Consider the following 26,783-nt stretch of genomic DNA (forward strand, 5'->3'; position numbering starts at 1 on the left):
GGCCTGACATTGCTGCACTGTAATTCTTGATCAATGGTGCATTTGCAGTAATAATATTAGTGCTGACATGACATGCTTTTAGCCTTCCTGCCACCCATCCTGCTACAGCCCTCGATGAACACAATTAATCACCAGAGAAATGGTACCAACACACAGCAGAGCATTACCAGCTTACCAAAAGGCAGTTCACTCCAGCCGATGCCTTCTTCAGCTTGCAACTTCCATTTGAGCTTGTTTCTAACATCAGCCAGGGGAATCAGAAGACATTCCAATCTTTCATCTTTTTCCACGGCTCACCACCGTTCCTGGTGTGGGGGAACAGCAGCTTTGTGACCCACGGGCACAGCCAGGCTCAGGTGCCAGCTCAGGCCTGGAACTGAGGGACGCTGTGGGGCAGCCAGCAGCGCTCTCGTGGCACATTCCCGATGGAATCCTGGGCTGCATCAGGAGCTGCAGTGCCAGCAGGGCAGGGAGGTGATCCTGCCCCTCTGCTCAGCCCTGGAGTGCTGTGCCCAGTTCTGGCATCCTCAGGACAAGAGAGATGTGGAGTTCCTGGAGTGGGTCCCGCAGAGAGTGACAAAGATGATGAAGGGACTGGAGCACCTCAGCTCTGAGGAGAGGCTGGGGGAGCTGGGCCTGCTCAGAGACACCGAGAGGAACCTCATCCATGTCTGTCAGAGGATGACAAAGGTGATGAAGGGACTGGAGCACCCCAGCTCTGAGGAGAGGCTAGGGGAGCTGGGCCTGCTCAGAGGCACCGAGAGGAACCTCATCCATGTCTGTCAGTGCTTGCAGGGAGGGCCCAGAGCATGGAGCAGGCTCTGCTCGCGGTGCCGGGCAATGGGACAATGGGGCAGGAGCTGAGGCTCAGGAAGTTTCACCTGAACATGAGGAAGAACTTCCCTGTGCAGTGCCCGAGCACCGGGACAGATTGCCCAGAGAGGCTGTGGAGTCTCCCTCACTGCGGATAGTCAAGAACCATTTGGACACCATCCTGTGCCATGTGCTCTGCGATGGCCCTGCCTGAGCAGGGAGCTTGGAGCAGATGACCCACGGTGGTCTCTTCCAACCTGCCTCATCCTGGGGTCCTGAGGGACGCCGGGGACACGGCGGGGACACGGCGGGCACACTGCGGTGGGCGGGCGCGGAACTCGTGTGTCCCTCGCCGCCTCCCGTAGGAAGCTGCGCGCTGTTTCCGGCGCCTCCCGGTGCCGCCGGGGCCGGGGCCGCTCCGGGGCCGCGGCAGGGTCGGAGCGGCGCCTCAAGGGCCGCTTCCCCTTCCCGCCTCGGCGCTGAGTCGGCTCCCCGCGTACCGGGGCTCGCCCGGCTGTGGCTCCGAGGGCAGCGGGACAGCGGTGAGCGAAGGGCCCGGTATAGGGGGGCGGCCCGGGGGAAAGCCCGTGTGTTCCAAGGCACGTCAGTGCGAACTGTCCTCTGTGTGTGTGTCCGCTGTACAAACTCACTTAAGGAAAACAATTCTTTGGCTTGTGTAGCATCTAAACACTGCTACAAAGCACAGGAGAATAACTCGGTCTTTTTATTACAGAGGCTGCAAGAAGATTCCCCCCTGGCGTGCTGCAAATTCCAAGGAAGGTAGCACAATCGAAGGTAAGTGTATATGTCTTGGGAGTTCAGGCTGCTTCTCTCTGCACCTGGAAAATGTTTTTAATGTGCCTGTCATAGTGTTTGATGGTTAGTGTCTTCTTTGGTTAAACATGGATTGATTGTTTCGCTGGTATCTTGCTTCACTGCTTCTCTTGCCAGTGTGTGTGAGTGGTAGGAGCATTTCCCGCTGCCACCTGGCTGAGCTCCTTCCTATCAGCCTGATCGGGAATCCTCTGTGAACTCAGTCCCTGGTTTTGTCTGCAGCTGCCTTGCTGATTGCTGGCACTCAGTCTTGGACAGCAAATTATTTCCATGCTGCTTTTTGCATGGATGAAAGCAGAGAAGCACTGTGTCTTCTTTGTGGTCCCAAGATGCTGAACAGAGTCTGCATCAAGTCAGGTAACAGAGAGTAGAAATATTTTAGTTCTGTGGAATTTGTCCATTGATGAAACATTGTAAAGGCAAAGAGTTCTGAGAAGAGGGCAAGGAGGAAATACTCAGAGACTCTCAGGTAGTGAACCTTACCTGATGTGTATGAACTAGATGTGAGAAACTGCTCATTATTTTCTTCAGGGCTGGTGATGTGAAGGTCCCTATGCACTGTGAGAATACTGTGAGCTCTAGGTAAACTCACACTCCAAACAATTATAGATGGTAAATAGGAAGAGGGAAGGCAGAAGTGCAAAAGCAGCAGCTTGTGAGGGTCATGTTGTGGACAGTGGCAGGGATGCAAACAGGTCTAGAATTTCTTGTCATTGTTTGCTGTTTTATAGAAGGACCTATTTTGCTTTCATGTTTTGTGTTAGTTTCCTTATTTAGGAGAACCCCCTATGTGTGCCAGTGGAGCTTGGAACTGGTTTTGTTTATGAAAAACTGTCTTATTTTCTTGGAAGGGGTGTGTGAACCTCTGCAAAGTGGATTTTCCTTCAAACCTTTATTTCGGCTGTAGGATCTCGGGATCAAAAGCTGTGCCATGACCATTTCTACTGCCAGTGCTGGCTCACAGTTGCAGAAATAAAAGCCTGCTTCCCCTCTGTCCCTGCAGACGCAGCTGCTGCCATGGTGAAGGAGCAGCACGCTGGCACGCTGCTGGTGCAGCTGGGCCCCAAGCTGCAGGCGCACCCAGAGCAGCTGCTGCGGCAGCGGCGCGGCCACGACGAGCGGCCGGAATACCTGGTGCGGTGGAGCGTGGTCAGCTCGGAAGAGAGAGCAGCGGGAGGCGGCGGCGGTGCCTCCTCTGGAGACAGCAAGGCCGAGAGCATCTCCCTGTGGATGTCTGCGGAAGAGGTCCGCGCCAGCTGCCCGGCGCTGCTGGCCCGCGCGAGGCCGTCGGCCGCGGACAAAGTCGCGGCGGCCGCGGCGCCGCTGGACGAGGCCTCGCTGCTGGAGATGGAGGCCGACGTGAGGAGCCTGGTGCGGCGAGCCGGGCGCCAGGTGGCCGAGGCCGGGAGCCCCGAGTGCTCCGTCCTGAGCACGGTGCACGTGCTGGGCGCCTACGCCAGCATCGGCTCCCTGGCGGGCGCCTTCAGGGAGGCGGGAGCCCTGGAGCTGCTGACGGCCATGCTGTGCCACAGGGAGCGGCGCGTCCGCCGCGGCGCCGGCGAGATGCTGCGAGCGCTGGGGGCTCACGATGCAGGTGGGGGCTGCTCCTGCTCGGGGCCGCTGAGGAGGGTGGCTGGGCAGGGGGGGTGCCAGCCTTCGGGAGGGGTGAGGTGCTGGGGAGCAGCGTGTCTCGGGGCTTCTCGGCAAAAGGGGGAGAATCAGTCGGGATCTTCTGGAGTTCCGTGGTTGTTGCAGTTGTCTGGGCTGCTCTTGGAGTTAGAAACTCCTTCCCCTGCCAGGTTTCTGAGCTGGGATGCTGATTAACTGTTAGGAGGACTTAGGCCAAGGGGATTGGCAGAGTGGGGTGACTCTGCTCCAAGCTGTCCGTTGGAAAGTCTCTGGCCTATTCTTGGCAGGGAGCCTTTCCTCAGGCCCTGGATAAAGGCTAGTCCTCATTTCAGAGGGGCTGCCATGGCTTGGAAGTGCCTGATGAGCCTTGGGTGCAGCTGGAAGGTTGCTGGTTGTGGTGTATCCCACAGGAGATCCGGCTTTCCCTGTCCTAGTGCCTGAGTTCATGCAGCTCTGAAGTGGGGCAGATGAGGGGCTGATTCAGGTTAAACCTTGACTTCTTTTCTTCCCTGGGACCCTGTTCTGGAATCAGTTATTTGGGGTTGCTGCTTTGTGAGAATCTCTCAGCTTTAGGGGTACTAAAAATACAGCATGGAGCAAAATGTTGTCACTGCAGAGGAAGGGACAGAACGTAGATCAGGTGACACGGAGCAGCAAAGCTGTTCCTTCCCTGCAGCTCTGTCTCTGGCAGGGAGCTGGGGTGAGGGCTGTCTTTGTGGGGCCTGAGGAGTTTTTGTTGTTGTTGCAGGAATCTGGGCCCATGTGCTGCTGTCCCTGAGCCAGCAGGATGGCATTGAGCAGCACATGGACTTTGACAGCCGCTGCACCTTGCTGGAGCTGTTTGCTGAGATCACATCCTCTGCAGAGCCCTGCCCGTCCTTCGAGGGGATTCACCTCCCACAGGTGGTGACAGAGCCGCCACCAGCCCTGGGCCTGCGGGCGTGAGGGGCAGGAGGGTGGGAGCGGGGCCAGGGCTGGACCCTTGTGTGGGACAGGAGGGGACTGAAGGTGGGCAGGGGAGCAGGGCTGGCTGTAGGGAGAGCTGGGGCAGGGCCTGGGCCTGGTGAGAGGCTGGGCTGGTGCAGAGGCACCTGGAGAGCCTGGTCTGCCAGCAGGGAGGACAGGGTGGCTGAGAGGTCTCATGGGAGCCTCTGGGAATGGGCTGGAGGCTCAGAGAGAGCTGGGGGCTGAGCGTGAGAGCTGTGCTTGTTGCAGATCCCTGGGAAGCAGCTGTTTGTCCTGGTGAAGCGCTACCTGTGTGTGACCTCTCTCCTGGACAAGCTGAGCAGCGGCGTGGAGCAGGGAGAGGAGCAGCAGGGCTGTGCTGTGCCCAGCCCCGTCCCTGAGCACAGGAGCCGTGTGAAGCAGGAGTTTGAGCTCAGCATGGCCATGGCCAACCTCATCTCGGAGCTGGTGCACGCCATGGGCTGGAGCCACAGGCACAGGCGGGACCCGCAGCCTCGCCCTGCCCGCTCCATCTTCCAGCACAAGCCCCCGGCCAGCTCTGCTGCCCAAAAGCCTGTGTTGCCTTCAAATCCTGCTCCTCACAAGAAGCAGGGCTGTACCTTCCTGAGTGCATCAGACTTTGCAGACAGCAGTGACTACACGGAGTACTTGCGGGCACACCTGGTGCGTGGCATGCGGGTGCGCCTGCTGGAGGACTGTGGTGACATTAGAGCTGGGGAGGAAGGCGAGTTTCTCCAGAGCACCAATAACATGCACATAGTACAGGTGGGTCATGGGGAGACTTCTTCTGGCTGGAATGGCAGAGGGGAGTGACTGGGGTGACTGCTGAATTCCTAATGATGCCTTTGTGTGCAGGAAGTTGGACAATAGCTGTGGCTTAATGTGTATCACTGTCTGCTTCTGTCCTAGCAAAGTACTCATCTTTCAGGGCTGGAGGGGTGGGTTGCATGGAAGGCTAGTCTGGTTTTGTATGGGTTGTGCCACTAAGATTTCTTAGCCTCTAAAACAGGCCTTACTAAAAAAGCCTGTCCCCATCTTTCTTACAAGCCCCCTCTAAGTATCGAAAGGTCACTGTAAGGTTTCCCTGGAGCCTTCTCTTCTCCAGGTTGAACAACCCCAACTCTCTCCACGCTTCCTCATAGCAGAGGTGTTCCATCCCTCTTACTGTTTTTGTGGCCTTCCTCTTTACCTGCTCCACCAGGTCCATGCCTTGTACTGAAGTCTTCAGAGCTAGATGCAGTTCTCCAGGTGGGGTCTCACCAGAGCAGGGCAGAGGGGCAGAATCACCTCCCTTCACCTGCTGGCCACACTGCTTCTGATGCAGCCCAGGATATGGTTAGCTCTTTGGTCTCTGAGTGCACATTGCCAGGTCATGCCCAGCTTTTCATCCACCAGTTCTACCAAGGCTGCTTTCAATCCCTTTGTCCTCCAGTCTGGAGTGGTATTGTGGTTTCCCACAATCCAGGTGCAGGACATTGCACTTGGCCTTGTTGAACCTCATGGGGTTCCCACTGGTCCCTTTGGATGCCATCCCATTCCATCCCATCCCTCAGGCATGTCAACTGCACTGCTCATCTTGGTGTTGTCAGCAAACATGCTGAGAGTGCAGCCAATCTCACTGTTGTCACTGATGAAGATATCAGATGGTATTGGTCCCCATACAGACCCTTGAGGGACACCACTTGTCACTAATCTCCAGCTGGACATTGAGCTCTTGACCTCTGAATATGACCATTCAACCAATGCCATCACAAATAGTCCATCTGTTGAATCCATGTCTCTCTAATCTGAAGAGAAGGATGTTGTGGGATTGCTGTCAAAGGCCTTACTGAAGTCCAGAAAGGTGACAGCCATAGCTCTTCCCTTGGCCACTGATGTGGTCACTCCATCATAGGTGGCCAGTAGGTTGGCCAGGCAAGACTGTCCCCTGGTTTTCTGGAATCACCTCCCTGTCTTCCATGTACCTCAGTTAAAAGGCTTTTCTAGTTCTGGTCCATGCATAGGTGATGTTTCTATTCAGGCCTCCTCAGCTGAATAACTGCCTTGCATCTTATTTTTTTTTTTCTTATTCTTATAAACCACTTATTTTTAAGTGGTTTATAAACCCGTTTTATAACCCCCTCCATAAAGATAACTTGCAAAGGAAATGTATTTCTTACTGATTCTCTCTTTGTCCTTATACATCTTGGTTTCTAATATCTGTGTTTTCCTAAAATTGTGATATCTGTTTTCTTATAAAGTTCTACTTACTTTTACTCTTGATGAACTGAGCACTTGGAAAGAGCATCAAGATCCTTTCATTATTTTCTCCTGTTGCCAGTGACATAAATGTCAAAGGGTTTTTGCTTCAATGTTTAGCTAAAGGGTGCTGTTAGCTTCCATTCCCTTTGTCCTGCTGGTCCCTTGGTTTCCCTCTTCTGTCTGTTTTTCTGTTTAATTAAGTTGAATGAATTTGCAGTTGTTCCATTCAGGCTTATTTTCAGTAAGCTATTTGTAAGGCTCACACTGTTAACAAAACCAGATCTGAATGGCAACTGGGCCAGTCCATCACAACTTTGTCTCTTACCTCATCTCATCTTTCCTTTGTTGCTCTGGTTTCTGTTGCTTTCCTTGCCTTTCCAAAGAAAGATTTTCCCTGTTGTGTCTGGTCCTGCAGTCCTATCTTTCCATGACTCCTTTGAGATGCCATTTGGTACATAACTAGTTTAGGTCAGAGATACATTGAAGACTATTTGGTGTTGGGTGTAGTTTAACTGAACTTCCTTCCATACAGTGCTTTCCCAAAGTCTGTCAGCATCTCATCTGTCCTGAACAATGGGTTCATAGTAGCACTGGTGTAACTCCAAAAGAGCTCAGTGAAATAAGCAAACCATAAGTTTTTGTGCTGTTTTTAAAGCTACTGACAGGTTGTACTTGCTGTTGCTGGCTTCTCCTTCTGCTCAGAAGGTTAAATGTAACACTATGATATGGGAAGCCATAAAAAGTCCTTCTGATTTTTGAGAGACAACTTGGACAAAGCAGAGGAAACAGTTGCTGCCTTTGAGACATGCTTGTCAAGAGCCCAAAACCTGTTTGAGAGGATTGATGAACAACCAAGGTTATAAAAGTGCCCTGAGGTACTTTATATACAGCTCATCTGCCTCGAGGTAGTGTTGGTTATGTCCTCTGTCTGCTTTTCCCAAGGCACCTGCAGCTTGGCAGTTTTGGGACAGGTGTGATTACCTGGATTCACTCATGCCTCTGCTGCTGTACTGAGATCTGTACTGGTTGCAGGCAAAGTTAGTGTTTTTTTTTAAAAATAAAGATCCAGGTGTAACCAAGGCAAGAAATTACTAAAGATGGTATGCCTCAAAACTGGACAATGTGAGTGCTGAAATCTGTACAATAATTCTGTGGTCTTCTACTTCTTTGGGAAGTGGGAGGACAGGTGTAGCAAGAGGACAGAACAAGTGAGCAGTTCGGATTGTCTGGATTTGTTTCACCCACAGGTTTTACGGCAGTCGACGGGTCGGACCTACTGGGTGCGGTGGCACATCCTGGAGATTGTTGGCTTTGGGGACCAGTGGGAAGATCCTGCTGCTCAGGAAAAGGAATCTAGTGTGAGAAAGAGCTTCAGCCTAGACACAGGTGAGATTGTGGTGTGTGTATGTATCATCTCTTTCTTCCTGATTATCCTATGGGATAGCAGTGGTGACCTTTATGTGGCCCCACACACAGCAAGTAGCAGGCTGGGTTTAGAAAGCACTATTAGTTTGTGTGACCATGTAAAGCTAGTTAAGGAATTGCATGGCTTGTGATTGAATTGAGTATTTTTGAACCTAGACTTCTGTTGAGATGTATAATGAAAGTAATGATATAAAAAGTATAAAATTTTGTGACTGTGTTCGCAGGAGTCTCAGGTTGCGGGAAGAGACAAGGATTTGACTCCATGTTTCAGAAGGCTTGATTTATTATTTTATTATATATATTACATTAAAACTATATTAAAAGAATAGAAGAAAATATTTCATCAGAAGGCTAGCTAAGAATAGAATAAGAAAGAATGATAACAAAGGTTTATGTCTCGGACTCTTTGTCCAAGCCAGCTGAGTTGTGATTAGCCATTAATTAAAAACAACTAACATAGGCTAATCAAAGATCTACCTGTTGCATTCCACAGCAGCAGATAATCAATGTTTACATTTTGTTCTTGAGGCCTCTAAGCTTCTCAAGAGGAAAAATTGTAAAGAAAAGATTTTTCATAAAAGATGTCTGCGACAAAATTTGATTTAAACTACAGCTGTCAAAACTTTGTGTTTGAATTAACTAACCGAACTGCCAAAACATTAATTTCTCTGAGAACTTCTTAGAATTTCTCTGAGATGAAGCTCTTTGGGGGCACTCAAGTCCTCTTAAGTAAATGATAAGGATTTTTAAAAGCGTGAACATAGCAACAATTTGTTTAACTTCATACTATTAAGCTTTAAACAAGGTGTTAAAATATTAAAGAACTGTTTTTGTAAGACATCTGCAACATCTCCTAGAACATTTAACACTGCCCTTGTACTGGGAGAAAAATGAAAGGCAGAATCCAGACTTCAGATACTCCTTTCTTGTTCAGCATCTGACATGATTCTAGCCAGGGAAACCTATTAAAGTAACTCTTTTATCACAGCTGTGGCCTTCTAGAATATCTTTTGTGTAGAGTGGTTTGGATTTACTGGCTGCAAGAGAGAATGTTGATGAGATCAGCAGCAAATTGCACACTTCGAAACTATTCTTATTGCCTGTTGAAAAGATGGTTTCTTAAATGACTTCTACCTCTTGTATTTAAAGGCTTAACTTCGTGTCAGTGTGCAGTGTCTGACTTAAAACAGACATAGTTAAATTTCTCCTTTTCATGGTCTTTTTGGTTTTGGGGAAGCAGGAGTTCTGTTTCTCTTCTATGTATAACTCTTTCCAGGCATGATATCCCACTTAGAGTATGAATTGAAATGCGGGGTGTGCAGCAGAGGATGGGGGAGCTGGCAGAGCTGACAGTGCCCTCCCTTGCCCTGCTGCCCTGCAGCTCCACAGGCATTCCTGTGCAAGCCCCTGGGGGGGCTGTACTCCCTGCCTTACCTGGGCCAGCGGCTGCCCAAGGCTGCAGACACCCTGAGCCGTGCCGAGTGGTGGGAGCTGCTCTTCTTTGTGAGGAAGCTGGGAGCACAGGAGCAGGAAGAGATCAGCTGTCTCATCCAGCAGCACCTGGGAGAGCAGGTAGGGACCAGAGCCTGCAGCAGGGAAATGGGAGGGAGGAGCAAAGGGGACATTGGGGAAGGGAGCAGGCCCAGAGGAGATGGCAGGTGTGAGCTGTGCAGGGCCAGCATTGGTGGGGCAGAAATGGGAGGGTGAGTGGGGACGGGGAAAGCTTGGAGAGCTTAGCCCAGCAGAGTAGTGATGGAGATGAGGGGACAGGCAGTGTCCCCTGGCTGAAGAGTGACTGTGCAGCAAGGTTTGGGCAGGCGAGGCCAGGCCGTGGGGTCACTGTGCCAGCTGCAGTTGGGTGCTGAGCACGGGTGGGAGCTGTGGGCTGGTGGGACAGGCAGGGGAGGATGGCAGTGGGGAGCGGCCCTGGGCACCTGTGGCGGTGCAGCCTTTGTGTCCGTGGTGCCAGGGGCCGTCACAAGGGGCGTGGGGAGCGTGGCGAGCCCGAGATTAACTTGTCGCCATGGTGTGGCTGTCGGAGGTGGATGAAGAAGCGCTGGTGCAGCTGTCGGTGCCTGCGGAGCTGGCCCAGAAGGTGCTGCAGGCCCTGGAGGAGCGGTGCCAGGGCAGCTCTCTGCGGGACCTGCGGGGCTCCCGTGTCTACGGCAGACACTTCCTGGGGAGGGGAGCAGAGCAGGATGGCGGAGGGAGCCCCGCAGTGTCCTCAGAGGGTGACAGGAGCAGCGGCCCTGAGGGCACGACGGCCAAGGCAGCGGAAGGAGACCTTTGTGCAGCCCCAGGGCCGCCCCAGGCCCGCGGTGTGGCAGAGAAGTCGGATTCCCAGCTGTTCAGCGAGCTCCTGGAGAGGGAAGGGCTGTTCTTGCCAGAGGTGACGGAGGAGCAGAGCCAAGGTAACGTCCTGGCACACGCTGGGGCACAGGCGCGGTGCTGGCAGCGGCACTGCTGCCCCCACAGGGGATACTGTGGGCAGGGCACGGGGGCCGTGGAGCCAGGGCTGCCCGAGGTGGGTGGGAGTGCCCGTGGGTGCTGGGTGTGTGGCTGGGTGGCACCCTGGCAGCTCTGGAGGTGTCACTGCTGCCCTGACGGCTCCGTCCCTCCGGCCAGCGCTGGGCAGCTCCAAGGGGCCGAGCGAGAGCGGCTCGCTGGCCAAGGTTGCAGCTGTGGTGGAGGTGATCCAGAGCAGCAGCTCGGCGGTGGGGCTGCGCTTGGCTGGGCTCAGGCACATCCTGGAGATGCTGGAGGAGGAGCCCAAGTCGGAGCAGCAAGCTGGCACAGCCCAGGGCGGGCTGGGCGTCGGGAGCGCCGGGTGAGTGCTGGGGTGCTGCACAGCCCTCCTGCTGCCCGGGGAGGGCCCTGTGGGCAGGGTGGGGCCGGTGCTGAGCTGGAGGAGCGGGAGGTGGCAGCGGGAGCGTGGAGGGCGGTGTGTGCGGGAGGAAAGGCGGATTTTGTGTCCCTGTGTCCCAGGCGGGCCGGTTGGCAGGGCTGTCCCAGCTGCAGCGCGGGCAGGAAGGAGGTGGCTGTCGGGGCCCGCGGAGGCCGTGCCTGAGGCGTGCTGTGCCCTGCAGGGAGAAGCTGGTGCAGGTGTCGGTGGAGCTGCTGAGCGCGGCGGCGGCGGAGAAGGCGCTGGTGGCGGTGACGCTGCGGCTGCTGGCCGCGCTGCTGGCCCGCTACGAGTGGCGCGTGCCCTTTGCCACGGAGGGCGGCGTGCGGGCCGTGCTGGGCTGCATGCGGCTGCACGGCTGCTCGGCCCTGGTGCAGCAGGCCGGGCTGGCGGTGAGTGAGCGCCCGGGGCTCGCCGGGGCGGGCAGGGCAGCGCGGGCTGCCCGGGCGGGGTGCAGGCGCCGCTGCCCCCGCGCCGCTCTCGTGCCGGCAGGCCCTGAAGGTGCTGGTGGGAGCCGCGGACGCGGAGCCGGGAGGCGCCGGCGGGAAGGGCTCGGCCTGGAACCACGGCGACGCGCAGATGATGCGGGAGATCTTCGCCAGCATCGGCTCTGCCTCCAGCAAGGGCTCTGCCAGCCTGCTGAGCAGCATCCCTGCTGCCCTGAGCACCATGCAGAGGGTCCCAGGGTAGGGGCAGAGCGTGGACAGGGCTGAGGTCGGGGGCAATCCGCAGGGGGACGGGCAGGGCGGGCAGGTGGCTTGTGGGTGCAGGAGAGTGGGCACGGCTGTGTCCCTGCAGGGGCTCCTCAGGGGTGCAGAACGGCCTGCTGGTGGTGAACATGCTGATGGACGGGCACCGGGGCCTGGCGGAGCAGCTGGCGAGCTGCGATCTGCTGGCGGCGCTGCAGAGCTGCTGGAGGGCCGGGCAGAGCAGCGGCTGCCCCCAGGCCGTGCTGGCCCTCAGCGCCATCAATCGCCTGGCGGAGCACGGGCTGTCCCTGGGCCCCGAGGCTGCAGGTACCGTGTGCCCACCGTGCCCGTGGGTGCCACGGCCCCGCGGGTGCCAGGGCAGGGCTGCCTGGGCGGGCAGGGCAGAGCACCCCGAGGGGCTGCTGGCGCTCCGTGGGCCTGGGCTGGGCTCAGTGTCCCTGTCATGGCAGGCACAGAGCCCCTGCTGGACCCCAAGGGCGTGCGGATGCTGCTGGGTGGCCTGGACGATGGCAGCCTGTGCAAGGAAGTGGTGGTGGCCCTGGAGCGGCAGCTGTGCAGCCAAGGCCCCGTTCCCTCTGGCCAGGTGGCCCAGCTGCTGCAGGACCACAGCTGCTTCAGGCTGCTGCTGCGCAGCTTGGAGCTGCTGGGGACAGAGAAGGCCGTGAGCCTGAGCATCCTCAGGTGGGTGCAGGGTGACTGGGGGGCTCTGGGACCCCCTCATGAGGTGTGTGAGTGCTGGGGGTGATGGTGGGGAGAGCCAGTGCCTGTTTGTGGGTGCTGGTGGGGCTGTTCTTCACTGGGGGCAGGCTCACCCCAGCACGTAGGCAGGTGCCAGTTGGGGTGTCCTGGGGCACAGGGCCACGTGGGGCCACAGCAGCTGTGCCTGGTGTGGTGGGGACATGCAGGGGCAGCAGAGGACATGCCTGGGTGCTGGTGGGGTGTGCAGGGTGCTGGGGAGCCTCAGTTCCCAGTCCCTGAGAGATGCCTGGCAGGTGGGGCAGGGAAGCAGGGCTGCCTGTAGCCCTGCTGTCCCTGTGCCCACACTGAGCAGGTCCCCTCTGTCACCCAGGATCCTGAACAAGTTCCTGGACAGTTACCAGGAGGATGTGCTGCCCTGGCACGAGTGTGTGGAGCCCTGTGTGTCCTTGCTGATCACGCACAGCAGCAGCTGGGAGGTGAGGGGGCCCTGGGGCTGGTGGCAGGCAGGGTGGCTGTGCTGGCTGTGCCTCAGCCGCGCTGGGCAGGCAGGGCCCCGCTGGTGGCCCCAGCCTGGCCGTGTGTCCGAGGCACTGGGAGAGGTGGGAGGGGCTGTCCTGGCCGTGTCCCTGTCCTGGTGGCCATGCCCAGTCTGGCTGTGCCCTGCCAGGCTCTGGTGGGTGCTGCTGGGCTGGGATGAGGGCGATGGAGCCGCAGCTCCGGCTGTGGGGGCCCTGGAGCTGCCAGCAGTGCCCGTGTGCTCAGGGCTGCGTCTCAGCAGGTGCTGCAGGAGGTCGTTGGCTTCCTGCACCGCCTGGGCAGTGCCAGCAAGGACTGTGTGGTGGTGATGTGCCACGTGGGCACCCACGAGGCTCTGTCCAAGGCCCTGGAGAAGCACAGCACGGTGCCGCCGTTGGCGCCGGCCCTGCTGGAGCTGCTGGCGGAGTGCGAGAAGTTCGCCGGGCTCTACAAGAAGCTGACGAGCAGCATCTTGGCTGGCTGCATCCAGGTGGGCCTGGGGAGGCACGGCTGTGCTGGGACTGGGGGCCGGGGGCACCAGGCTGTCCCTGCTGCCGAGGGATGCCTCGTGCTCTGTGCCTGGCGCAGCCCTGCGGGGCCGAGGGGAGCAGGAGCCCCTGGTGAGAGCCTTGCCCCATCCCACAGCTGGTGCTGGGACAGATTGAGGAGCACCGCCGGAGCCAGCAGCCCATCAGCATCCCCTTCTTTGATGTCTTCCTGCACAACTTGTGCCAAGGTGAGCGCAGGCAGGGGGAGCTGACCCCGGGCTTGGTGTCTGGAAGCTGCACGTGCTCTGCCCACAGGCTCCAGCATGGAGGTGAAGGAGGACAAGTGCTGGGAGAAGGTGCAGGTCTCTTCCAACTCGCACCAGGCCGGCAAGCTCACGGACAGGAACCCCAGGACCTACTGGGAGTCGAACGGCAGCACGGGCTCCCACTTCATCACTGTGCACATGCAGTGTGGAGTGGTGATCAGGTGGGGCTGGGCTGGCAGGGCTGTGTGTGCAGGAGAGGGCTCTGGGGATGTGTGCCAGCTGTGCCACAGTGGCTCTGTCCTGGGGATCTGTGCCAGCCCTGCCACAGTGGCTCTGTCCTGGAGATCTGTGCCAGCCCTGCCACAGTGGCTCTGTCCTGGGGATGTGTGCCAGCCCTGCCACAGTGGCTCTGTCCTGGGGATCTGTGCCAGCCCTGCCACAGTGGCTCTGTCCTGGGGATGTGTGCCAGCCCTGCCACAGTGGCTCTGTCCTGGGGATCTGTGCCAGCCCTGCCACAGTGGCTCTGTCCTGGGGATGTGTGCCAGCCCTGCCACAGTGGCTCTGTCCTGGGCATCTGTGCCAGCCCTGCCACAGTGGCTCTGTCCTGGGGGATCTGTGCCAGCCCTGCCACAGTGGCTCTGTCCTGGAGATCTGTGCCAGCCCTGCCACAGTGGCTCTGTCCTGGGGATCTGTGCCAGCCCTGCCACAGTGGCTCTGTCCTGGGGATGTGTGCCAGCCCTGCCACAGTGGCTCTGTCCTGGGACGTGGCTGGCAGGGCTGGGGCAGGAGGCAGGGATGGCTGGGCAGCCCCACAGTGTTTGTGTGTGCAGGGAGCTGAGCATGCTGGTGGCCAGCGAGGACTCCAGCTACATGCCATCGAGGGTGGTGGTGCTGGGCGGGGACAGCCCTGCCACCATCAGGACGGAGCTGAACGCGGTGAGTGCCGGTGTGAGGGGCGGGCGGCTCCTTGCTGTGCCCCCTGCAGGTCTGGCTGTGGTGGGAGGCCCGGGGAGCTGGGAATGGCAGGAGCTGCGCTGTGGGAGCCTCCTGGGGCTGCCTGGCACGCTGAGGGCTCGGTGCCTCCCTGCAGGTGACCATCCTGCCCTCGGACAGCAGAGTGATCCTGCTGGAGAACATGACGCGCTTCTGGCCCGTCATCCAGATCCGGGTGAAGCGGTGCCAGCAGGTAGGGGGAGCAGGGGCAGGGCCTGGAGCGGGCACTGAGGGGCATTGGGGCCCCAGGAACTGAGGGTGCCGCTGTCCCCTAGGGTGGCATTGACACACGTGTGCGTGGCATCGAGGTGCTGGGTCCCAAGCCCAGCTTCTGGCCCATCTTCAGGGAGCAGCTGTGCCGGCGGACGTTCCTGTCCTGCACTGCTCGGGCTCATGCCTGGAGCCAGGAGATCTGCCGAGACCGGGGGCGGCTGCTGCAGCTCTTTGGCAGGTGAGCGGTGTCCTGGCTGTGCCATCGCATCCCTGGTGTCCCAGGGCCCGGGGGGACAGGGCTGGCAGCCTGTGAGGGGCCTGCAGGGCTGGGAAAGGAGCAGCTGGTTGGGAGGGGCCCTTGCTCCTTCCTGGCCACCAGTGGTCCTTCCTGGCCAGGGCCACCTTGGGGCCATCTGGGTTTAAGCTGGGCTAACCCCCAGAGCAGGATGCTGGTCCCCCCAGGGGCTGGCACGTCCTGGCAGAGGTTGGCCGGGCACAGCAGGATGTCATGGCCCCAGCACTGCACAGCCCCCATTTGGCAGGGGCTGCGAGGGCCCCAAGGGCCATTGGGGGCAGCCCTGGGGCCAGCAAGGGGGCCAGCCCTGGCTGCTGGGGGCCATGGGGCCAGCGAGCCATGGTGCCCTGGCAAAGGGCAGGGCAGGGAGCCAGCGCTGCGCTCTGCTCTGCCACGGGAGCTCTCCAGCCCTTGGCACCGAGCGCTGCCCGCTCGCTGTTGCAGACTGAACCGGGCGCTGCAGCACGAGCAGGGCTTTGCCAACCGCTTCCTTCCCGACGAGGAGGCAGCGCGGGCACTGGGCAGGACGTTCTGGGAGGCTCTGGTGACCCCCTTGGTGCAGAGCATCACCAGCCCAGGTAGGCCGCGCTCTCCGGGCCCCGGCCGTGCCGCGCCCCAGGCAGAGGCGCCGGCTCTGAGTGTGTTTGGCCTCGCAGGCGCCGATGGTGTCAGTGCCCTGGCCTGGCTGCTCACTGAGTACCTGGAGAGCGTGGAGCTGCCCCGCCGTGCCCCGGGACGCAGGGCTGCCTTTGGTTCCTGCGTGCGGCGCCTGACCCAGCTCCTGGTGCACGTGGACCCCGGCGGCCCCGAGCCAGAGGAGACCAGAGCGGCTGGTGAGCCGGGGCTGCCCTGCCCTGGGGCTGCTGCAGAGGGCCAGGCTGTGGCCATGGGGCTCCTCTGGGGAGCATCCCATGGCACAGAGGCTCCTGAGCCCCAGGGAGGGCTTGTGGTCATGCCCACAGCAGGGCCGTGCCTCCCCAGCATCCCCTCAGCCCTGCTGTGGCGGGTCAGTGTGTGGGGCCTGCCCATGGAGCCACACTGAGCCTGAGGCTGACCCTTGGCAGGTGGGAAGGAGGGGAAGAACAAGGAGGTGTCGGCCAGGACTGCAAAGGTGGTGGTGGAGAAGTCGAGAGGCCTGTGGGGAATCTCTCAGTGCTGGCGTGGCGTGGTGCAGCAGCAGGTAGAGCTTGGAGAGCTGACTGGGAGGGGTTGGAGCAGGGAGTGGGGTCTGGCAGTGCCCATGGGGAAGGCACAGGGCTGTACCTGGCCTCCACCAAGCCTGGAGCGATGTGGGGACAGCCCTGCTGTGCTGCCACCCTGGCATGGCTCGAGTGCCAGCCAGGCCAGGAGACAGGTCCGGTGTCGGGCTGTCGTTCCTGCTGGGTGCTGCTGCTGCTGTGTGTCCGCAGTGCCCCCACAGCCCCCGGCTGCCCCCGGAGCTGCGCTCCCACCTCGGCAGCCCCGCAGCAGCAGCAGCAGCAGCAGCAGGGCCCCGAGTCCCGGGAGGCAGCAGGCAGCTGCTGTTCCAGGGCAGGGCTGGGATGTTCCCGGGGCACATCCTGCTGGCTCAGCCCTGTTGCTGCTCCCGCAGGTGCAGCGGTTCCTGGAGGCGGCGGGGCAGGCGCCGGACCTTGCGGAGCGCTACTGCCGGCTGTACCAGCGCCTGCGCGGGGCCACCGAGGAGCTCTTTGGGCAGCAGGCCGCCTTCGTGCTGGCCCTGGGCCAGGGCTTTGCGGGGGCTTTGCTGCAGCTCTCCTTCCTCACCGCCCTGCACGTGAGTGGGGCAGCGCGGCCCCGGGGCCGTGCCCTGGGCGGGGGCTGGGGAGCTGCCCTGGCCATGGCGCTGGGGCGGGCTCTGGGTGGGTGCTGTCCTGTTCCCCCTGAGCCACAGAGCCCTGCCCTGGCACCCCGGTGGTGCCCAGCTCAGGTGTGTGGGGCTCATCCCAGCGTGGGCCCAGCCCTGGCACACTCCGGCCTTGGGCTGGTGCCCTGGCACCCTCGGCCCTGCCCGGCAGTGCCAGAGTTTCCCGGTGCTCCCTGCAGGGACATTCCCCCAGCCCAGCCCTGCGGGCACCTGGCGAGCCCTGTCTGCAGCCTGCCCTGTCCCTTGCAGGTGAGTGAGCAGTTTGCCCGCTACCTTGACGTGCAGATCCAGGAGCTCCGCAGGGCTGCGGGCAGCACGGGGCCTCTGGAGCGGCTGCAGCAGTTCCTGGAGCCCTTTGTGGTCTTCAGCGGCCTGGAGTTTGCCCACACCTTTGAACACTTCTACAGGTGAGGCTGCTGTGTCTGCCCAGAGCCAGGGGCCTGCTGCACATGGCCTGGTGTGCTGGGGGAGCTTGGCCTGCTGTGGCAGCGCTGCTCCTGCTTTGCTTTTATGGGATCATGGAGTGTGGAGGGCCCGTGGGAGCTGCCAGTGTGTGTGGAATCACATTCCCTGCTGGGGACAGGGAGGGGACACGTGTGTGCTGCCAGCCCATGTGCCATGTGTGGGGTGAGGCCGGGCTCAGAGCTGTGGCTGTCTCCTGGTGGTGGCTGATGGCCACAGGGCTCAGAGCTGTGGCTGTCCCCTGGTGGTGGCTGATGGCCATGGGGCTCGGAGCTGTGGCTGTCCCCTGGTGGTGGCTGATGGCCACAGGGCTCGGGGCTGTGGCTGTCTCCTGGTGGTGGCTGATGGCCACGGGGCTCGGGGCTGTGGCTGTCCCCTGGTGGTGGCTGATGGCCACGGGGCTGTGGCTGTCCCCTGGTGGTGGCTGATGGCCACAGGGCTGTGGCCGTCTCCTGGTGGTGGCTGATGGCCACGGGGCTCGGAGCTGTGGCTGTCTCCTGGTGGTGGCTGATGGCCCCGGGGCTCAGCCCAGCCTGAGTGGAGCTGGTGGCCATGGCAGGCACTACCTGGGGGACCGGCTCCTGACACAAGGGCCATCGTGGCTGGAAGGAGGCATCGTGGAGCAGATCGGGCTGTGCTTCCCCAGCCGCTTTCCCCAGGACATGCTGAGCAACTTGGCCGAGTCGGAGGAGCTGCAGCGGCAGTTCAGCCTCTTCCAGCTGCAGGAGCAGGACAAGCGGCTGCTGGAGCTGGACATGGGCCTGGACGAGGTGAGAGGGGTCGGGGTGGGGAGCCCGGGGGCCGTCGGCTTTCCTGGCGGGATCCCGGAGCCTGACTGGAGCTGCCCCCGTGCCCTCGTGCCCAGGTGCTGGGCACAGCCACGGGGGCAGAGGTGCCGGAGGTGAAGGTGCTGGCCCTGTCCCCGCGCTGCTGGCCCGTGTCCCCGCTCTGCTACATGGAGAGCCCTGGGAGGTTTTTCCCGGCGCTGCTGAGCTCCCCCCTGGATGAGTTTGCTGACTTCTGCCGGCAGAGTGAGTGCTGTGGCCGGGCTGTGCCCAGAGCCTGGAGGGCAGCTCAGGCACGAGTGGCGCTGGGCTGGGAGTGCCTGGCAGGGCTGGTGCCCGTCCCTGTCCCTGACACTGTCCCTGGCAGGCCAGAGCCAGCTGGGCTGGGAGCGCAGCAAGCCCCGGCGGCTGCAGTGGACGTGGCTGGGCCACGCCGAGCTGCGGTTTGGAGACTGCGTGCTGCACGTGTCCACGCTGCAGATGTACATCCTGCTGTGCTTCAACAGCGCCCAGGTAGGGCTGCAGCCACGGTGGGGGCTGGAGCAGGGCAGGGCCGTGTCCTCCCTTCCCCTCTGCTGGGGGCTCCAGCGGTGTTTGGGGCACGGGACCCCAGCGAGCCCTGGCCATTGCCCTCGCCCCCCGTGCTGCAGGAGGTGGCTGTGGAGGCCCTGCTGGGGGCCACAGGGCTCCCTGCTGACCTGGTGCTCCACGCGCTGACCCCGCTGACCCAGGGCCAGGGCGTGCTGGTGGGGAGCTGCACTCCAGGGGGTGAGTGTGGGGCTGGGGCACCCAGGGGAGGGGGGCCGGGCTTAGTGGTGCTCCTAGGGCTGGTGAGGGGCTGGCTCCATGTGTTGGTGCTCGGGGCACAGGTGTGTGTGTGTCAGGGTGGGGCCTGGGGCCAGTGTGGGGCTGGGGTGATGCGTGGGGTGGGGCTGGGGCCGTGCACGGGGCCTGGGTCAGCGTGGGGGGGTGGGTGAGGGGGTCTCGGTCTGTGTGTGGGCTCGGGCCAGGCCAGGGGCCGTGTGTGTCATGGCTGTGCCTTGGGGCCCCGTGTGGGGGACAGGGCTGGGGTGCCAGCGGTGCAGGCAGCCACAGAGGCCCAGCTTGGGTCCCCCAGGCCCACGTGTGCCCTGGGGCTCCTCCAGGGCCCGGCTCAAGCTCGGCTGAGCCTGGCTTGGGTGCTGGCTGCAGGTGCCCTGCGGCTGAACCAGGCAGCCCTGGCGCAGAGCTGCGGCCGCCGGCTGAGGCTGCTGCCCCAGCAGAGGTACCTGCGCACAGAGGGGGCCGAGGTGAGCGCCCTGGAGAGGAAGAGGAACGTCCTGTGCTGCCTCATCACCCGCATCCTCAAGGGGGAGAAGCAGCTGCACATCGACAGCCTGGTGTTCAGGGTACGGGCTGCAGGGGCCCGGGGGGCACGGGGGCTGCCCGGGGGCTGCAGCCACTGCACTGGGGCTGCCTTGCTGCCACAGGTGATCGATGCCTGTCAGAAGGGAGAGCTGGGCCCGGGGGTGCAGTTCCTGAGCTTCTGCTGCCACAGCGTGGACGTGCTGTCCTGCATCCTGCACCTGCTGAACCAGGGCTACCTGCGGCGCCAGGAGGGGCGGCCTCACGTCTTGGAATACATCTCTGCTGAGTCCACAACGCCTCTTGGTGGCCAAGCACAGATGACTTTCCAGTGCAGGCCAGCTCAGGCATCTCTGGAGGAGGATGGCAGAGACAGCCTGCACTGGTAGGGGTGCATGTCACCAGGTGTGGAGGGGTGTGCCTCTCCACCCGGTGTGACCATGGCACGTTTCTCCATGCCAGGCGGGATCCTGGCACAGACAGGGCGGAGGAATATCTCATGGCAATGCTGCAGGTGCCAATGGGGCACACACTCAGTCCAGAGGAGGCAAAGCTGCTCATGAACCAGACAGTACAGCAGGTCCAGGACACACTGAGCATACCAGATGATGTTGCTCGGCACCTCCTCATGCACTGCAGGTGGAATGTGGATTTCCTGATCCAGTGCTATGTGGAGAACCGTGAGGGCCTGCTCATCTCCTCAGGGCTGCAAGTGCAGGATGTCCAGCCTCCCCCAAGCCCTGGAACCCACTGTCCAGTCTGTGTCAACCAGCTGTGTCCCACTGAGAAGCCACCAACCCTTTGCTGCATGCACTACTGTTGCAAGGTGAAGGTCCTGGCCCCTTTGGTTCCTGCTACTTGACAGGCAATTGCTGCTGTCCTGGAGCAGCTGTTGTTTGTCTGAAGGTGTTATCAGGGGATTTTTCGGAGTTTATACATTCTCTTTCCTTACCTCACTTTTTTGTTGTGATCCTTCACTCCCTGGCTTGTCTATTCCCACTTTGTGCTTTGGGGTACTTACCTGTGATCTGTGGGGTGCTGGGTGGGGATGGCTTCCAGGGTCACACAGCCCTGCTTAGCTCTGACCTCTGCTCTTGTGCCCTGGCAGCCCTGCTGGAGGGAATATCTCACAACTCGCATTGAGCAGAACATGGTGGTCAACTGCACCTGCCCCATATCCGAGTGCCGAGCTCAGCCCACCACAGCCTTCATCTACTCCATCGTGTCCTCCGAGGAGATCATAGCCAAGGTGAAGCAGCAGGGGGGGCTGCTGGATGCCCAAGCTCTCCTACATTTTGGTCAGCACTGTCAGATGATTTTGTTGCTGCTTTCCCCTTCCTGTTACCAAGATTGGCAGTGTGATAATGGTGGCCAGCCAGATTTTGTCTGTTTTCTCTGATGATGGTCAATACCAGCTGCTCAGGAAAGCATAACATCAAAAAAAGAGCACAGTGGCATTTCCTCTAAATATATCTCTAGCAAGCAACATTTCAGGCACATTATTAGTTCAGGACTAGATGAGAGCCATGGTAGCAGCTCATGACAAGTATCCTCTACTGGTGTGCTGGAAGAAAAAAAAAAACAAAACCAACCAACCAACCAACCAAACAAAACAAAACAAAAAAACCAAAAAAACCCCACCAAATGAAAACATGAGCAATTTCATTTTACTGCTGCATCAGTGACCCCTATGTGCTTTCTTTTCCATCGGTCTCTGGCTTTGAGCAGTTCAGGTTTTTGTCAAGATGGCAGAAATTACCACATCAGACAATTTTCACTCTGTGTGAGTCTACAGACGTATCTAAGCCAGGCTTTCTGAGCTCTGCTTGCCTTACTGCTTGGTCATCAGGCTAGATGCTAGTAGTAGATGCTTGTTCTAAAGCAGATGCTACTTTTTCTGTTCTTTCAGTTTTTAGGGCTGAATGTTCTCCCCACCTAATGGCAGAGCTGTGGCTGTCACATTACAGACTCTTTTTGTTAACTGCTGGGCAGAACAGTCTCTTTTCCACTGCTCTGTTGTTTGACAGTTGTATCTTTTGGCTTGTTTTTTATAGAAAGTGTTTGGAGAATTAATGCATATATCTGGACAGTTAGTCCTTATTGCCTCTGCAAATCCCATAGTCACACCTGTCTGAAAGCAGGATTTAGTAGCCTGTTGCTGTGACTGTTTTATAAAAAGAAATAATTATTGCAGGTTGACATAAATAGCAGCTAATTTTAACAAGATGCTCTGATGCTGTCACTGAAATGTTATGTTTTCCTTTTGATCAGTAAGTGGTGTGGCTGGAGTGTTAATGTCTGATGCAGAGTCACACATACAGTCATGGAATATTTTGGGTTGCAGTAATCTGTGGTCCAATCCTGAGCTCAAAATAACTAGATTATTTTATGAAGATCTAATGCTGGGATTATATTTAAACAAAATAAAACTGTTTGTTGGGGTTGGGTTTTTTTTCCAATAGTAAGGGTAGTGAGACATAGTACCAGTTTTGGCAGAGTAGTGTTTGTGGTTTGGTGTATTCAAAATCCAACTGGACACAGTCCTGAGCAATCCTGCTTTAAGCTGGAGAGGTTGAACCAGGTTTTAATTTCCAGAAATGCCTCCCAGCCTCAGCAATTCTATGAAATGCAACAGCTTCCAGATATGACATGGTGGGGATAGGAAAATGAACACAAAAGGAATGGAAGGGTAAACTGACTGAGTGCTGTTTTGTTGTGAGCAGCTGTTTGGTGAGATGCTTAGCCCAAAGCACCAGACACTGCTTTTAAGGCTTAACCATGCAGCTTCTCAGGCTTAAATCTCTTTCCTGGTTTCTCATTACAGTATGAAAAAGCCCTCCTCAGACGCTATGTTGAGTGTTGCTCCAACCTGACATGGTGCACCAACCCTCAGGGCTGTGATCAGATCCTCCTTAAGGATGGACTGGGTTATGGAGCAGCCTGTTCCAAGTGCTCCTGGATATCCTGCTTCAACTGCAACTTCCCAGAGGTGAGGCTGAGCTGTCCTAGGTTTGGCACACACCCTTGTGCTTTTGTGTGCTTGACTGGTTGTCTTTCTCTGTCTCTCAGGCCCATTATCCTGCCAGCTGCAGCCACATGTCTCGGTGGGTGGATGATGATGGGTACTATGAGGGAATGACAAGTGAAGCCCAAAGCAAACACCTGGCTAAGCTCATTTCAAAGCACTGCCCAAACTGCCAGGCTCAGATAGAGAAAAATGAGGGGTGCCTGCAGTGAGTATAAAATTGTTGTGTTTGTGACTGGGTGGCACAGTCCCTGGCTGTGGTGTAGGGGAGCACTGTCAGGGCTGAGGGATTCCCATTGTCCTTCTGCAGTATGACCTGTGCAAAGTGTAATCATGGCTTCTGCTGGCGCTGCCTCAAGCCCTGGAGGCCGAATCACAAGGATTATTACAACTGCTCTGCCATGGTGAGTGGTTTGCTGGATCTCCTTGGTTCATGCTTGTGCTCAGAGACCCCTGTAGCCTCTCAGAGATGGCTTGGGCCCTTTGGACTTTGTGAATTTGCCAGTAATACTGGCATTTCCAGGTTGCCCTGGTACTCAAGGGAAATTGCTCCAAGCTCCTCTACCTTTCCTTTCAGGTGAGTAAAGCAGCTTGGCAGGAGAAGCGTTTCCAGGATTACAATGAGAGATGCACCTTTCATCACCATGCAAGGGTAAGGCCTCCTCCTGCCTTTGCTGATGCTGCTCAGCCCTGGTGAGCAGGGCACTTTCTGTTGTGTCTTCTCTGCTTAGAAGCAGGCTTCACATCCAGGCTGGGATCACTGGATGATCATTTTGCCCTGGCTCTGACATTAAGGAGCAGTTCTTGGCTGCTTTCTTCTATCCAGCCTGTTGTGGAAACTGAGCACCTGACTTGTGGTGTTGAGAGTGCTCAGAGTGGTGCAGGAGTTGGAAGCAATGGTGACTGAAGGCTGAGCTCTGCTGTAAAAGATTGAAGTGATGGCACAGTAGAAATGCATAGTTGGATGCATTAAATGCTCTTCTGCCTGCATCTTCTGGGATGGCACTTCAGACTGCTTAGCCATTATTTGTGTGGAAGGTGCTGTTTTTTCAGTCTTGTGGAGCTTGACAGTGACATTGACTCTTTTCTCCCCCCTCCTTTGGTTTTTGCAGGAATTTGCTGTAAGTCTGAGGAACAGCATTTCTTCCATCAGGGAAATGCCAAAAATTAGGAACTTGACCTTTGTTCTTGATGCCTGCAAAGTGCTAGAACAGGCACGGAAGGTAAGGCTGGGTAATACAGTCTTGCTGAGGTTTAGACTTAATTCTGCTGGTGTGAAGAGACACCAACCTTGTACTTCTCCAAAAAAGAGGAGACACAGAAAGCTTGAGGGGAGGAGTAGCATCAGGACAGGGGAAGAGCTCATGTCTGCCCTTCCCTGCTTTGAGTCTGAGTTGAACTCTGTTTGCAGTGTTCCTGACAGTAAGGTGCTGTCCAATAGGATTTGGAGCTCAGTCATTAATTCATAACTGGAGTTTGCCACTTGTTGAAATGCCTTTGTTGTGGGCTCTTGGTGCTGCCCAGCACCATGCCTGCTTCCCTTTGGGCTCCATTCTCTTTGTTCAGCCTGGGCTGCCCAGCATTGCCTGTCCTGTGTGCTGATGGGTTTGACTTTTGGCTGCTGGTCAGTCACACTTGTTATGCATTTACAGCCTGTGATGGTTTGCAGGTGGGAAAAATCAGTTATTTTAGACTTCAATATAAAATAATTGCACATTCATTTCCAATCCTGCCAGTAGCTGGAGTTAGCCAACACTGCTGTCCCTTGTCATAATGGGTCACTGCTAATAATGAGGTCTGGAGGGGTTTGATGCTGCTCCCTTCTTACCCACTCTGAAGCTGAAGGAGGGAGCTTAACAAGGTGATCTGTACTTTACCAGGTGCTGGCCTACTCCTGTGTGTACAGCTACTACAACCAGGACACTGAGAGCATGGATATTGTGGAACAGCAGACTGAGAGCCTGGAGCTGCTCACTAATGCTCTGCAGATCCTTCTGGGTAAGTCCTGCAGCCTCTCTGAAGTTGTGACTGACATTTCTAGCTCTAGCCAAAGAGCAGCAGCTCAGTAGTGGGGTGATAGCAAATATAGCGACACCCAGCTGGCCTCACTTCTCCCAGACCAGTTCTTGCCTGCTTGATGTCATTTCTGAGGAAGTGCACTTGAGTCTGGCTGCCAGTGGAGGTTGATGCAGAAAGGAGCAACATGTTCTGTTCTGAAAGAGGGATGCATTTGCACAGGGGGATCTGTGACCGTGTTCACAGGGGTTTGTGGATGAGGGAAGAGATGAGGATCTGACTCCATGTTTCAGAAGGCTTGATTTATTATTTTATGATATATATTACATTAAAACTACACTAAAAGAATAGAAGAAAAGGTTTTATCAGAAGGGCAGCTAAGAATAGAATAGGAAGGAATGATAACAAAGGTTTGTGGCTTGGCTCTCTGTCCGAGCCAGCTGGGCTGTGATTGGCCATTAATTACAAACACCCAACATGGGCCAATCATGGATCCACCTGTTGCATTCCACAGCAGCAGATAATCAGTGTTTACATTTTGTTCCTGAGGCTTCTCAGCTTCTCAGGAGGAAAAATCCTAAGGAAAGGATTTTTCCTAAAAGATGTCTGTGACAGGGATCTAAGCAGCTATGGCTGTCTTCATAGTCAGAGCCAAGGACTTGGTCTCTCTCAAGAGTGTGGGATGCAGCATAACTTTGTTGGCCTTGAATTGCAGAGGAAACCCTGCTGCAGTACCAGGACCTGGCCACTTCCCTTCAGCTGCTGAAAGCCGAGCACTTCCACACGGGTTTGGAGTTGGTGCGGCAGATCAGGGAGCGGCTCTTTGCAATCCTCTGGCACTCCACACAGGTGAAGGCCATGTGGCTGCTCGTGCCTTGGCTTGCTCTTGTGGGGGAAATAAAGGGCTTGATCAGCTGAGGGGATAGACTCAGGATTGTGTGTGTGCAGGGTAGGGGTTTGCAGCACAAATTACATGCTGTTTCTGTGTCTTTTGGCTGTTCTTTCCTGCTAACAGGATTTCCATGTGGGGCTCCAGACTTCAGGAGATGCTGTTCAGAGAAAGTTGAAACTTGCAAATGTGCCTGCTTCAGCCCTTGCATGTACAGGGTGAGTTTTCTTAGTGGGGTAACAGGGGAAGGTGAGTGAGTGCAGACAAAAAGCAGGTGAGCAGAGTTTTCTCCTGTGCTCGCTGACATACAAAAGAGTGAATGGCAAACACTGATTACTTGCATCCTGTTTTGTGGTTAATTGCTACCTCCTCCTGAGGTAACAATTTAAGTGATGTAGTGGTGTAGGGAAACGAGCAAAACTCCTGCTTGTATGCAGCTGGGATCAAGAGAGCTCCATCACTGGCAGACTCAGTTATGGAAGCTGCTCTCCCTGGACTCCCCCGAGTTTCTTTGGCTGGGGATGCTGAGACAATGACAGGAGGGTGTTGTGGGGATGGGTCCCAGCTGATGCTCACAGCAGAGGCTCTGCTTTCATACTCTCATCCTCAACAGGCAAAAGCGGATCCTCCTGTGTGACTCCCCCAACACAGATGAAGGTGGCAAGGATGTTGAAGATGAGGACTATGATCCACAGTGGCAGGAAGACTATGATGATGATGATGATGACCTTGATGAGGACAACTTTATGATTGATAACGATTCAGATTGTGATTCTTACTTTGATGATAATGACAGCTATCGTAGCTAACACTGGAAGGGTTCTGTCGGCCAGCCTTGCCACCTTGGACCTCTGCCTCTACTTTTTCTCAACCAGTTTGTGTTACTGTTTTTCCTCAAAGGCAGGGAGGAGCTCTCAGATGGAACAAAATATTTCCTCTGGGAGGTTTCTTGCTCAGTGACCCTTGAAGGTGCAGGAAGGAACATGCTCTGGGCAGCTGGTGTGTGTTACTGTGGCCACCTCTCAGAAAGACATCTCCTTGCCTCTTTCTCTTGTCTCCAGTTCTGCCTGTAGGTATTTCATTGAGTTAGAGAGCCCACCTGCAGAGTAAGGACCACTTGCCACCTGTTAAAGAGCTGCTCCTTGTCCTTGGTGTGCTGTCCCCAAGGGCTGGGCACTGGGGAGGGTGGCACATGTCCCAGCACAGCACTGTCTAGCAATGGCCAGTGTCTAGAAATGCTGTAAAAAGATGCATTTACGCTCAAAGCCTCCCAGCTGGAGCTGGTGGGATTCTCTCCAGCCACAGATGGATGTGGTTCAGTTCCTCTGCTTGAGAGGAGCTGCATTTTTTTGCCCTTTGTTGGAGTTTTCTTCTCTATGAAGCAGGAAGAGCCACTATGAGTGACACA

At 57.3% G+C, this 26,783-nt stretch overlaps 1 protein-coding gene across 1 annotated transcript; it reads left to right on the forward strand.

The window, feature by feature from the left end:
* The first annotated feature begins 1,548 nt into the window (after nucleotides 1-1,548).
* Nucleotides 1,549-26,783, forward strand: LOC128946453 (cullin-9-like). Its single transcript, XM_054290232.1, has 41 exons — nucleotides 1,549-1,608; nucleotides 2,651-3,241; nucleotides 4,025-4,179; nucleotides 4,492-5,007; nucleotides 7,731-7,869; nucleotides 9,290-9,480; nucleotides 9,950-10,319; nucleotides 10,534-10,735; nucleotides 10,995-11,202; nucleotides 11,303-11,496; nucleotides 11,609-11,826; nucleotides 11,970-12,201; nucleotides 12,590-12,695; nucleotides 12,998-13,225; nucleotides 13,381-13,471; nucleotides 13,539-13,710; nucleotides 14,320-14,425; nucleotides 14,580-14,675; nucleotides 14,758-14,933; nucleotides 15,435-15,568; nucleotides 15,647-15,823; nucleotides 16,055-16,170; nucleotides 16,582-16,764; nucleotides 17,104-17,261; nucleotides 17,876-18,086; nucleotides 18,182-18,347; nucleotides 18,469-18,614; nucleotides 18,752-18,869; nucleotides 19,293-19,489; nucleotides 19,571-19,830; nucleotides 19,908-20,271; nucleotides 20,554-20,694; nucleotides 22,270-22,434; nucleotides 22,515-22,678; nucleotides 22,781-22,874; nucleotides 23,048-23,122; nucleotides 23,583-23,693; nucleotides 24,351-24,468; nucleotides 25,202-25,335; nucleotides 25,502-25,593; nucleotides 25,989-26,783. Exons 2-41 carry the CDS (start codon nucleotides 2,665-2,667, stop codon nucleotides 26,182-26,184), a joined length of 7,497 nt encoding a protein of 2,498 aa, XP_054146207.1. The 5' UTR covers nucleotides 1,549-1,608; nucleotides 2,651-2,664; the 3' UTR covers nucleotides 26,185-26,783.

Source organism: Melozone crissalis, unplaced genomic scaffold (assembly GCF_028551555.1).
Source record: "Melozone crissalis strain CALT ecotype California unplaced genomic scaffold, PUWL_Pcris_2 ptg000081l_1, whole genome shotgun sequence".
NCBI lineage: Eukaryota > Metazoa > Chordata > Aves > Passeriformes > Passerellidae > Melozone > Melozone crissalis.

Coding starts and splice junctions, on each gene's coding strand:
- LOC128946453 (XM_054290232.1), top strand. CDS start 2,665: ATGGTGAAGGAGCAGCACGCTGGCACGCTGCTGGTGCAGCTGGGCCCC. Junction 4,180..4,491: donor AGGGGATTCACCTCCCACAG/GTGGTGACAGAG, acceptor TGCTTGTTGCAG/ATCCCTGGGAAGCAGCTGTT. Junction 10,320..10,533: donor GACGGAGGAGCAGAGCCAAG/GTAACGTCCTGG, acceptor CCCTCCGGCCAG/CGCTGGGCAGCTCCAAGGGG.